Source organism: Hyla sarda, chromosome 3 (genome assembly GCF_029499605.1).
Source record: "Hyla sarda isolate aHylSar1 chromosome 3, aHylSar1.hap1, whole genome shotgun sequence".
Taxonomy (NCBI): Eukaryota; Metazoa; Chordata; class Amphibia; order Anura; family Hylidae; genus Hyla; species Hyla sarda.
Window position 1 is genome coordinate 292,746 of NC_079191.1, and position 13,628 is coordinate 306,373.

At 42.1% G+C, this 13,628-nt stretch overlaps 1 protein-coding gene across 1 annotated transcript in view; it reads right to left on the reverse strand.

Moving 5' to 3' along the window:
- LOC130360440 (adhesion G-protein coupled receptor F3-like) overlaps positions 1–13,628 on the reverse strand; it is a 114,184-nt gene that overhangs the window by 17,709 nt on the left and 82,847 nt on the right. Inside the window, exons 2-7 of the mRNA XM_056562929.1 lie at positions 12,821–12,887; positions 10,325–10,471; positions 9,610–9,759; positions 1,364–1,402; positions 1,230–1,268; positions 896–972 (exon numbers count right to left, since the gene is read on the reverse strand). Of these exons, the coding sequence (XP_056418904.1) occupies positions 896–972; positions 1,230–1,268; positions 1,364–1,402; positions 9,610–9,759; positions 10,325–10,471; positions 12,821–12,887 (519 nt within the window). The remainder of the gene's footprint in view (positions 1–895; positions 973–1,229; positions 1,269–1,363; positions 1,403–9,609; positions 9,760–10,324; positions 10,472–12,820; positions 12,888–13,628) is intronic.

Below are 13,628 nucleotides of genomic sequence, written 5' to 3' on the forward strand. Positions count from 1 at the left end.
GGTGAAGGTCTAGGAACTCCAGAATATTCCTTTAAAACTGATTTATTGAGCAGATACACAGACAACGCATTTCTGGGACCAGAACCCGTTGCCTGTGTATCTGCTCATTAAATCAGTTTCAAAGGAATATACCGAAGTTCCTAGTCCTTCACCATCCAGGGAACCAGCGCCAAAACGGCCAAGTTTTCCATTTCATTTCCATTGCTTCAAACTGGGACAGCGAGACTGCTAACAGAGACCGTGGCTGCAGGCCTGGATTTTTTGAAAATGCAAGATTAGGTGTTGTGCTCTGAGTGCAACCCGACATGGTGAGTGTATCTCTATTTACCACCCTTATCACTCCTAAAATGGCCTTCACTAGGGGCGCAAATCCCCCTTTTGTTTTGTTTGTTTTTTTCTATGTGAAAATAAGGATCCAGGCAGAGAGGAGTCCAAATACAAGTCCAGGTCTTGGATAGCACCGTGTGTGCATGGTCCTGAATTGGTCTAGGACTGCCAGCAGAAGTTTGTATGTAGAATCATGTCCAGGTCAGACACAGGAGAGTCAAAGTCAAGGAAATGATCTTGGAGGACATCTTTTCTGGGACTCTAGGAATCATTTGCCAAGAGGATAGGTGAGGGACGGAGCCGCCAAATGTATCCGGAAGTGGAATGTGATTGGAGGAGGAGGTATTTGGATGTGTGTGTTGGCAATTTCAGAGTCAGAGAGTCTTGAGTGTGCGCACCCTACAGGCTGGACCGGGAACGGAAGTGGAAACAGCAGTAGCAGAAAGGGTTGGAGCATTGCAGCACAAGGGGTGGGGATTTTGAGAAGCAGGTCCCCTTTTAATTTATGGTTTTGTGCCCCTAATCCCTACCACGTTTCCCTTGTAACATAGACACAATGAATACTTACCGAGGATACGAGATGTAACCACTCCGTCAGCTGCGTCGAGTCGGTGGAGTTGTCCGAGGAGGTGAATCCGGTGGAGACTAAATATTACGAAACAATGCAACGCGTTATAGTTCATATTATATTCTCCGCTGTATCATATATTATCTTTACTGGTCCAGGACATAGAGAGGCCGGTGCACTATGGGGGTGTAACGTAATATGGGCGACATTCCTCTCATCTATGGCCTAATGCATTTCTACTCTCTCCCCCCAAACCTAAATCTCACAGGAATTGGGGGCACATTTGTGTCAGATCCGCAGGAGGTGTAGTAATAACCCATTACACATCACTTACCTATCAGTGGAGCCGAATTCACTGTCTCTGATGTCATATCTGGATAAAGAAAAAAGAGGAAAGATTTGGATGTGACTGGAGCCCCTCAGGTCACGGCCGCAGACACCATCACTGGTCAGATCCATTGTACTCACCATAGGTGGGGAGGGGGGTGGACGCCATGGTTGTGCTGCCTTTACATTAGAAAGAGAAGACACATTAGATTGTTATATGATAAAGAAGTCAATCTGACAGACTCTCCAGCAGGTCCTGGTATAAGGGACAGAAGGGGCAGAAGGGGCATGGTGCCCAGGGCGTCTCTGACCATGCAATGCAACTTACCTCAGGATGTAGCTATAACAGGATGGTGGTCGTATTCAGTCAGGGCATGGTGGTGTTGTTTAAAAGCTATGGTGGTATTATTCAGTCACTGTATGGTGGTATTATTCAGTCACTGTATGGCGGTATTATTTAGTCACTGTATGGCGGTATTATTCAGTCACTGTATGGCGGTATTATTCAGTCACTGTATGGTGGTATTATTCAGTCACTGTATGGTGGTATTATTCAGTCACTGTATGGCGGTATTATTCAGTCACTGTATGGTGGTATTATTCAGTCACTGCATGGTGGTATTATGCAGTCACTGTATGGTGGTATTATTCAGTCACTGTATGGTGGTATTATTCAGTCACTGTATGGCGGTATTATGCAGTCACTGTATGGTGGTATTATTCAGTCACTGTATGGTGTATTATTCAGTCACTGTATGGTGGTATTATTCAGTCACTATATGGAGGTATTATTCAGTCACATTATGGTGGTATTATTCAGTCACTGTATGGTGGTATTATTCAGTCACTGTATGGTGTATTATTCAGTCACTGTATGGTGGTATTATGCAGTCACTGTATGGTGGTATTATTCAGTCACTGTATGGCGGTATTATGCAGTCACTGTATGGTGTATTATTCAGTCACTGTATGGCGGTATTATGCAGTCACTGTATGGTGGTATTATTCAGTCACTGTATGGCGGTATTATGCAGTCACTGTATGGTGGTATTATTCAGTCACTGTATGGTGGTATTATGCAGTCACTGTATGGTGGTATTATTCAGTCACTGTATGGTGGTATTATTCAGTCACTATATGGAGGTATTATTCAGTCACTGTATGGCGGTATTATTCAGTCACTGTATGGTGGTATTATTCAGTAACTGTATGGTGGTATTATTCAGTCACTGTATGGTGGTATTATTCAGTCACTGTATGGTGGTATTATTCAGTCACTGTATGGCAGTATTATTCAGTCACTGTATGGTGGTATAATTCAGTCACTGTATGGCGGTATTATTCAGTCACTATATGGAGGTATTATTCATTCACTGTATGGTGGTATTATTCAGTCACTGTATGGCGGTATTATTCAGTCACTATATGGAGGTATTATTCAGTCACTGTATGGTGGTATTATGCAGTCACTGTATGGTGGTATTATTCAGTCACTGTATGGTGGTATTATTCAGTCACTATATGGAGGTATTATTCAGTCACTGTATGGTGGAGTTATTCAGTCACTGTACGGCGGTATTATTCAGTCACTGTATGGCGGTATTATTCAGTCACTGTATGGTGGTATTATTCAGTCACTGCATGGTGGTATTATGCAGTCACTGTATGGTGGTATTATTCAGTCACTGTATGGTGGTATTATTCAGTCACTGTATGGTGGTATTATTCAGTCACTGTATAGTGGTATTATTCAGTCACTCTATGGTGGTATTATTCAGTCACTGTATGGTGGTATTATGCAGTCACTGTATGGTGGTATCATTCAGTCACTGTATGGCGGTATTATTCAGTCACTGTATGGTGGTATTATGCAGTCACTGTATGGTGGTATTATTCAGTCACTATATGGTGGTATTATTCAGTCACTGTATGGTAGTATTATTCAGTCACTGTATGGTGGTATTATGCAGTCACTGTATGGTGGTATTATTCAGTCACTGTATGGTGGTCGTATTCAGTCACTGTATGGCGGTATTATGCAGTCACTGTATGGTGGTATTATTCAGTCACTGTATGGAGGTATTATGCAGTCACTGTATGGCGGTATTATGCAGTCAATGTATGGAGGTATTATGCAGTCACTGTATGGAGGTATTATGCAGTCACTGTATGGAAGTATTATGCAGTCACTGTATGGTGGTATTATTCAGTCACTGTATGGCGGTATTATTCAGTCACTGTATGGCGGTATTATTTAGTCACTGTATGGCGGTATTATTCAGTCACTGTATGGCGGTATTATTCAGTCACTGTATGGTGGTATTATTCAGTCACTGTATGGTGGTATTATTAAGTCACTGTATGGTGGTATTATTCAGTCACTGTATGGTGGTATTATTCAGTCACTGTATGGTGGTATTATTCAGTCACAGTATGGTGGTATTATTCAGTCACTGAACAATGGTGGTGTTATTCAGTCACTGTATGGTGGTATTATTCTGTCACTGTATGGCGGTATTATTCCGTCACTGTATGGCGGTATTATTCAGTCACTGTATGGTGGTATTATTCAGTCACTGTATGGTGGTATTATTAAGTCACTGTATGGTGGTATTATTCAGTCACTGTATGGTGGTATTATTCAGTCACTGTATGGTGGTATTATTCAGTCACAGTATGGTGGTATTATTCAGTCACTGTATGGTGGTATTGTGCAGTCACTGTATGGGGGTATTATGCAGTCACTGTACAATGGCATTATTCAGTCACTGTATGGTGGTATTATTCAGTCACTGTATGGTGATATTATTCAGTCACTGTACAATGGTGGTATTATTCAGTCACTGTATAGTGGTATTATTCAGTCACTGTATGGTGGTATTATTCAGTCACTGTATGGTGGTATTATGCAGTCACTGTATGGTGGTATTATTCATTCACAGTATGGTGGTATTATTCAGTCACTGTATGGTGGTATTATTCAGTCACTGTATGGTGGTATTATGCAGTCACTGTATGGTGGTATTATGCAGTCACTGTATGGAGGTATTATGCAGTCACTGTATGGTGGTATTATTCAGTCACTGTATGGCGGTATTATTCAGTCACTGTATGGTGGTATTATGCAGTCACTGTATGGTGGTATTATGCAGTCACTGTATGGCGGTATTATTCAGTCACTGTATGGTGGTATTATTCAGTCACTGTATGGTGGTATTATGCAGTCACTGTATGGAGGTATTATGCAGTCACTGTATGGTGGTATTATGCAGTCACTGTATGGAGGTATTATTCAGTCACTGTATGGAGGTATTATTCAGTCACTGTATGGCGGTATTATTCAGTCACTGTATGGCGGTATTATTCAGTCACTGTATGGCGGTATTATTCAGTCACTGTATTGCGGTATTATTCAGTCACTGTATTGCGGTATTATTCAGTCCCTGTATGGTGGTATTATTCAGTCACTGTATGGCGGTATTATGCAGTCACTGTATGGTGGTATTATTCAGTCACTGTATGGTGATATTATTCAGTCACTGTATGGCAGTTTTATTCAGTCACTGTATGGTGGTATTATTCAGTCACTGTATGGTGGTATTATTCAGTCACTGTATGGAGGTATTATTCAGTCACTGTATGGTGATATTATTCAGTCACTGTATGGTGGTATTATTCAGTCACTGTATGGTGGTATTATTCAGTCACTGTATGGTGGTATTATTAAGTCACTGTATTGCGGTATTATTCAGTCACTGTATTGCGGTATTATTCAGTTCCTGTATGGTGGTATTATTCAGTCACTGTATGGCGGTATTATGCAGTCACTGTATGGTGGTATTATTCAGTCACTGTATGGTGATATTATTCAGTCACTGTATGGCAGTTTTATTCAGTCACTGTATGGTGGTATTATTCAGTCACTGTGTGGTGGTATTATTCAGTCACTGTATGGAGGTATTATTCAGTCACTGTATGGTGATATTATTCAGTCACTGTATGGAGGTATTATTCAGTCACTGTATGGTGATATTATTCAGTCACTGTATGGTGGTATTATTCAGTCACTGTATGGTGGTATTATTCAGTCACTGTATGGTGGTATTATTCAGTCACTGTATGGTGGTATTATTCAGTCACTGTATGGTGGTATTATTCAGTCACTGTATGGCGGTATTATTCAGTCACTGTATGGCGGTATTATTCAGTCACTGTATTGCGGTATTATTCAGTCACTGTATTGCGGTATTATTCAGTTCCTGTATGGTGGTATTATTCAGTCACTGTATGGCGGTATTATGCAGTCACTGTATGGTGGTATTATTCAGTCACTGTATGGCGGTATTATTCAGTCACTATATGGAGGTATTATTCAGCCACTGTATGGTGGTATTATGCAGTCACTGTATGGTGGTATTATTCAGTCACTGTATGGTGGTATTATTCAGTCACTATATGGAGGTATTATTCAGTCACTGTACGGTGGAGTTATTCAGTCACTGTACGGCGGTATTATTCAGTCACTGTATGGCGGTATTATTCAGTCACTGTATGGTGGTATTATTCAGTCACTGCATGGTGGTATTATGCAGTCACTGTATGGTGGTATTATTCAGTCACTGTATGGTGGTATTATTCAGTCACTGTATGGTGGTATTATTCAGTCACTGTATAGTGGTATTATTCAGTCACTGTATGGTGGTATTATTCAGTCACTGTATGGTGGTATTATGCAGTCACTGTATGGTGGTATCGTTCAGTCACTGTATGGCGGTATTATTCAGTCACTGTATGGTGGTATTATGCAGTCACTGTATGGAGGTATTATGCAGTCACTGTATTGCGGTATTATTCAGTTCCTGTATGTTGGTATTATTCAGTCACTGTATGGCGGTATTATGCAGTCACTGTATGGTGGTATTATTCAGTCACTGTATGGCGGTATTATTCAGTCACTGTATGGTGGTATTATGCAGTCACAGTATGGTGGTATTATTCAGTCACTGTATGGTGGTATTATTCAGTCACTGTATGGTGGTATTATGCAGTCACTGGATGGGGGTATTATGCAGTCACTGTACAATGGCATTATTCAGTCACTGTATGGTGGTATTATTCAGTCACTGTATGGTGGTATTATTCAGTCACTGTATAGTGGTTTTATTCAGTCACTGTATGGTGGTATTATTCAGTCACTGTATGGTGGTATTATGCAGTCACTGTATGGTGGTATTATTCATTCACAGTATGGTGGTATTATTCAGTCACTGTATGGTGGTATTATTCAGTCACTGTATGGTGGTATTATGCAGTCACTGTATGGTGGTATTATGAAGTCACTGTATGGAGGTATTATGCAGTCACTGTATGGTGGTATTATTCAGTCACTGTATGGCGGTATTATTCAGTCACTGTATGGTGGTATTATGCAGTCACTGTATGGTGGTATTATGCAGTCACTGTATGGCGGTATTATTCAGTCACTGTATGGTGGTATTATTCAGTCACTGTATGGTGGTATTATGCAGTCACTGTATGGAGGTATTATGCAGTCACTGTATGGTGGTATTATGCAGTCACTGTATGGTGGTATTATGCAGTCACTGTATGGCGGTATTATTCAGTCACTGTATGGCGGTATTATTCAGTCACTGTATGGCGGTATTATTCAGTCACTGTATGGCGGTATTATTCAGTCACTGTATTGCGGTATTATTCAGTCACTGTATTGCGGTATTATTCAGTCCCTGTATGGTGGTATTATTCAGTCACTGTATGGCGGTATTATGCAGTCACTGTATGGTGTTATTATTCAGTCACTGTATGGTGATATTATTCAGTCACTGTATGGCAGTTTTATTCAGTCACTGTATGGTGGTATTATTCAGTCACTGTATGGTGGTATTATTCAGTCACTGTATGGAGGTATTATTCAGTCACTGTATGGTGATATTATTCAGTCACTGTATGGTGGTATTATTCAGTCACTGTATGGTTGTATTATTCAGTCACTGTACAATGGTGGTATTATTCAGTCACTGTATGGTGGTATTATTCAGTCACTGTATGGTGGTATTATTCAGTCACTGTATGGTGGTATTATTCAGTCACTGTATGGTGGTATTATTCAGTCACTGTATGGGGGTATTATTCAGTCACTGTATGGCGGTATTATTCAGTCACTGTATGGTGGTATTATTCAGTCACTGTATGGTGGTATTATTCAGTCACTGTATGGTGGTATTATTCAGTCACAGTATGGTGGTATTATTGAGTCACTGAACAATGGTGTTATTCAGTCACTGTATGGTGGTATTATGCAGTCACTGTATGGAGGTATTATGCAGTCACTGTATGGTGGTGTTATTCAGTCACTGTATGGCGGTATTATTCAGTCACTGTATGGCGGTATTATTCAGTCACTGTATTGCGGTATTATTCAGTCACTGTATTGCGGTATTATTCAGTTCCTGTATGGTGGTATTATTCAGTCACTGTATGGCGGTATTATGCAGTCACTGTATGGTGGTATTATTCAGTCACTGTATGGTGATATTATTCAGTCACTGTATGGCAGTTTTATTCAGTCACTGTATGGTGGTATTATTCAGTCACTGTGTGGTGGTATTATTCAGTCACTGTATGGAGGTATTATTCAGTCACTGTATGGTGATATTATTCAGTCACTGTATGGTGGTATTATTCAGTCACTGTATGGTGGTATTATTCATTCACTGTATGGTGGTATTATGCAGTCACTGTATGGTGGTATTATTCAGTCAATGTATGGTGGTATTATTCAGTCACTGTATGGTTGTATTATTCAGTCACTGTACAATGGTGGTATTATTCAGTCACTGTATGGTGGTATTATTAAGTCACTGTATGGTGGTATTGTTCAGTCACTGTATGGTGGTATTATTCAGTCAATGTATGGTGGTATTATTCAGTCACTAAACCAAACCATTAGAAGTTTAGGAGCATATCCAGGACATAGCCAACCATCAGCCAACCAGGTGTTCTCAGAAGGCAACAACAACCCTAGCACAGAGTATTTCAGGAGAGAGGACTGCGCTGAGAATGTTGGGGACAGAGACAGTCGTATGTTCTCTTACCTGGGCTCTGGTTTTCCGTAGATGTTGTAAGTCCCATGGCTTGGGTGGTGGGTGAGGGTGGCTGTAGACTGGTATCAGGTAGGTATGTGGGGGCAGAGGTTTGGCTGGTCTCCAGCGGTGGTGATGTAGACCCTGATGGGTCCACCTGATTGATGGCACTCACATATGTGGTGGGTGAGTCTGAGACCATACTGAGGGTTGTCTCTGATACCACACTCAATGCAGTGGTGGCTGATGTGGTGGCAGACGTGGTGACAGATGTGGTGGCAGACGTGGTGACAGATGTGGTAGAAGATGTGGCGACAGATGTGGTGGCAGACGTGGCGACAGATGTGGTGGCAGACGTGGCAACAGATGTGGTGGCAGACGTGGCAACAGATGTGGTGGCAGACGTGGCGGCAGACATGGCGACAGATGTGGTGGAAGATGTGGTGGAAGACGTGACGACAGATGTGGTGGTCGACGTGGTGACAGATGTGGGGGTAGACATGTTGGTGGCCATAGATATTCTGAAATCTTCAAATGAAGTAACAAAAAGGTTCAAAAGATATATATTGTAGAAAAGAATGGAAAGGACAAGGAGAATGAAAGGGATGAAAAAGAAATGGAGGAAGGAGGGAAGGAAAGAAGGGGGAAGGGAAGGAAGAAAGGAGGAAAGGATGGAAACAGAAAAGAAGGATCAAAGGAAGGAAGGAAAGGAAGAAAAGAAGGGAAAAGGCAAGGGGGATGAAAGGAAGGAAAAAATAAATGGCGGAAGAAGAAAAAGAAAGAAAGAAAGTAAGTGAGGAAGAAGACAACGTGGGAAGGTAGGAAAGAAAAAAGGAAGTTAGGAAATAGAGAGAAAAAGAAGGAGGAAAGTAAGGATGGAAGAAGGAGGAAGGGAAGAGAAAAGGAAGTGAGAAATAAGAGTAGGAGGGAAGGAAGGAAGGAGGGAAGGAAGTAAAATGGAAGTCAGAAAGAAGAGAAGGAGAAAAAGAAGGAAGGAAGGAAGGAAAAAAGAGAAAAAGGAAGGATGGAAAGAGGAAAGGAAGGAAAAAAAGAAAAGGAAGTGGGGAAAAAGAGAATAAAGGAGGGAAGAGAGAAAAGAGAAGAAGGAGGAAAGGAAGGATAATGGAAACAATAAGAGAAAGAAGAAGAAAGAGGATAAGAGAAGAATGGAAGGAAAGGAGGAGGCTCATATATAATAAGAACTGGTCATAGACGTCGTCTGAGGGGTTTAGAAGTTCATTAATACACAGGTGAAATACTCAGGATAAAGCTCTGACACGTTACCGACTGCCAGACAGTAGATGCCCTGACCGTCACGGTCATAGTTGGATGTGGCGGAGCACCAAGTGTAGCCAGTGGGATGCAGAATACAGGCGGTGTGTAGCACCCCCAGATACTGGAAGGGAAATACACATGCTGCCGCACTGTTAGTTCCTGAAAGACATAAATAATGCAATGAAGGGAGTGATGGAGACGTAATGATTTATAGACAAGAAGTGGTGACCTTCCTCCTATGTGAAGACACGTCATGCTCACTATCGGTGTATCTTATATCGGAGCAGCGCTCATAATACTGCTAGTTTCCTGTTATCTCTCAGGTGTCATGTGAAGTCCTTGTGAAGGTGACATGGTCACCTGCCATCTCCAAATCTCATACAACTACTTGGGCAGAGCTGGACCTGCCATCACCAATAGTGGGGAAATTCATGTTATTTTAGGTAGGTGTGAACCCTGCAATGATCCCTAGACCAGTGTTCCTCAACTCCAGTCCTTTCTTACCCCAAATAGGACTTTTTTCAGGACTTCTCAGCAGTGTTCTATATGGAATAATATCAAGTCCTCATGGTGGGACTGGAGCCATATGGTAACTGCCCTTTGTTTGGTAAGTAACCATGATCTGGAGTCATCCATGGGGTGACCACAGCACAGAGGGGGTTTCAGTCCTGTAGCTATGCTAGAAATAAGACACAGATAAGTGCAAGAACCTGACTTGTCTCACCTGGTCCATTGCACCAGCTCCATAGCCCATCTCTGTCAAAGCTGTCTGTGGTGGAGCACCAATAGGTCCTGGTCTGTCCATACATAGTGCATGAGCTGAAGGTCAGTCCATTGGCTATAAACGGGATGTAACAAGCCGGAGGCTTCACTTGAAAGGAAAACAAACAAACAACAACTTTAATATTAAGTGTTAATTATAGAGAAGTAAAATAAAACCAGACTCTGTTATCAAACCGAACATGGGCTGTAAACTGGAAATCACGGGGACAGGGCTTTGTCAACAGTGACTGACATCACCAAGGAGGATCTCAACAGGGCAATATATCCCTTTTAGAAGATCATCTTGACTTCACCAATGTGATCTTCCGCAAGTCAGGAATACCACAGATGAGATCTCTTCACAAGTCATGGACTCAACCAATGTGATCTTCTCATAAGTCATGGACTCCACCAGTGTGATCTTCTCACAAGTCATGGACTCCACAGTGTGATCTTCTCACCAGTCATGGACTTCACCAATGTGATCTTCTCACAAGTCAAGGACTCCACCAGTGCGATGTTCTCACAAGTCATGGACTCCACAGTGTGATCTTCTAACCAGTCATGGACTTCACCAATGTGATCTTCTCACAAGTCATGGACTCCTCAGTGTGATCTTCTCACAAGTCATGGACTCCACCAGTGTGATCTTCTAACCAGTCATGGACTTCACCAATGTGATCTTCTCACAAGTCATGGACTCCCCCAGTGTGATCTTCTCACAAGTCATGGACTCCACCAGTGTGATCTTCTCACAAGTCATGGGCTTCACCAGTGTGATCTTCTCACAAGTCATGGGCTTCACCAGTGTGATCTTCTCACAAGTCATGGACTCCACCAGTGTGATCTTCTAACCAGTCATGGACTTCACCAATGTGATCTTCTCACAAGTCATGGACTCCTCAGTGTGATCTTCTCACAAGTCATGGACTCCACCAGTGTGATCTTCTCACAAGTCATGGACTCCCCCAGTGTGATCTTCTCACAAGTCATGGACTCCACCAGTGTGATCTTCTCACAAGTCATGGGCTTCACCAGTGTGATCTTCTCACAAGTCATGGGCTTCACCAGTGTGATCTTCTCACAAGTCATGGGCTTCACCAGTGTGATCTTCTCACAGGTCATGGACTTCACCAGTGCGATCTTCTCACAAGTCATGGACTCCACCAGTGTGATCTTCTCACAAGTCATGGACTCCACCAGTGTGATCTTCTCACACGTCAAGGACTCCACCAGTGTGATCTTCTCACAAGTCATGGGCTTCACCAGTCATGGATTCCACCAACGTGCAATGTTGGAATCTTCTTTGTGTGTACAATGAAGATCTTTACTGTTACAGATAATAATTTCTAGACACTGGTTCTATTGAAGAGCCACCCATCCATCCTGTAATATCAAATTTACTATTTGCTATTGACTTGGAGACTTAGTCTAAAATTTTTAGAGGAATCCACTTAAAACAACATTTCACCCTTGGTTGAGGCCGAGGCTCGTCCAGCACCGGCAGTAATGTTCTCTAAATCAATGGAAGAGAGAACATATTTTTATATGACTGAATGTGTCTCCAAAGTGAACCCCAGGCTCCTGTATAAAAGGGGATTTTGTTTCTTTCCTTTAGTCTAGTTGGAAATGTCTCGGTCTGTCTAAACTGTATGGTATGAGCTATAGAGAAGACACTCCAATTTGAAAAATGTATTTGTGGTCCAAATACAAAGCCCCACCTCTTTGCCCTCTCATTGTAATAAATAGCCTCACCCATAATAAGTCAACATTGTCGACTGCGCTCGATTATAATCAAATCCCATTTACAGTATACGGTAAGTACCCCTAACAAGTCATTTTGGCTTCCCCAGCTAATGCACACAAAACAGACTAACTTCTTAATATGGTCCCTACACATTTCTCCCACCTAGTGGCATCATTAGGGGACATAAGTTATCCTGAATCATAGATGTTTGATGGGGCCATTAACAGAACCTACATGTCAGTGATAGTGATTCCCCAGAAATCATACATAAAATAATGTGCTGTGTCTAACTACTAGTACCGTACTGGGTTTAAATAATCCCCCGAAACAGTGACCAAACAACGGCTCTACCCTAAAGTATAACAACAATTCTGTACTATGGCTATATAATACTCAAATACAATGAAAGGGATATCCTGAAACAATTATCCCCTATTCACAATATAGGGGTCTCAGATCTTTGTTATGAACCTATAGATAGTGTCCGTCTCTCTTTGGCGGCTTCTATAGAGAATGAATAGAATGACAACGTACATGACTTACCTCTCCTTCAGATGGGGGTATCTAATGGACTCTGTGCAACTGTACAGGTAAGGCCCCTCTAAGGCTGGTCCTGCCCATTTATATACTGCTCTATTTGCTTTATGATAGACATTTGTAAGAAGATGATCAAGATAAACCAGTCCCCATAGATGATGTTAGTGATCTTACCGGCAGCAGCTCTACGACTGCGCTGCTGGAAATCCCACACCTGCTTCACTATTATACTCATATTGTCCTACAAGAGACAGAAGAGAAGGGACATAAGTTACTAAACCAGGCAGGAACCACTGAGGGGTTAAAGTGTTTGGTTTGTTTTTGTAGGACATCACCGGTGGGCTGTCACTTTCATTCCCCATAGAAATTGCATAATACGGTAGGCGACTACACGGAGCAGAGAAAACGGGAGATTCCTCTCCATAAATACAATTCGTAGAACACTGTGCTATCATCTGGTCACTAATAGATCTGGTTCCCAGTAGATCTAGTGACCAATAGATCTGGTGACCAATAGATCTGCTCACCAATAGATCTGCTCACCATTAGAGCTGGTCATCAATAGATCTGGTCCCAAATAGATCTGGTGACCAATAGATCTGGTGACCAATAGATCTGCTTACCATTGGAGCTGGTCATCAATAGATCTGGTTCCCAATAGATCTGGTTCCCAATAAATCTAGTGACCAATAGATCTGGGGACCAATAGATCTCCTCACCAATAGATCTGCTCAGCATTGGAGCTGGTCATCAATAGATCTGGTCCCAAATAGATCTGGTGACCAAGAGATCTGGTCTCCAATAGATCTGGTCCCCAATAGTTGTATCCAAGAAAGTGACACATCCTGGCAAAGGAGCCATCACTAAATTCTAACATGGATCATTCCTGGGACCTTCATGTCGTCCCTCACATCCTAAAGTGCAGGAAAGACAGATGGGAACAGCCTGGAAATAAGAACATCCCACCCAGGGTCCCCAAAGA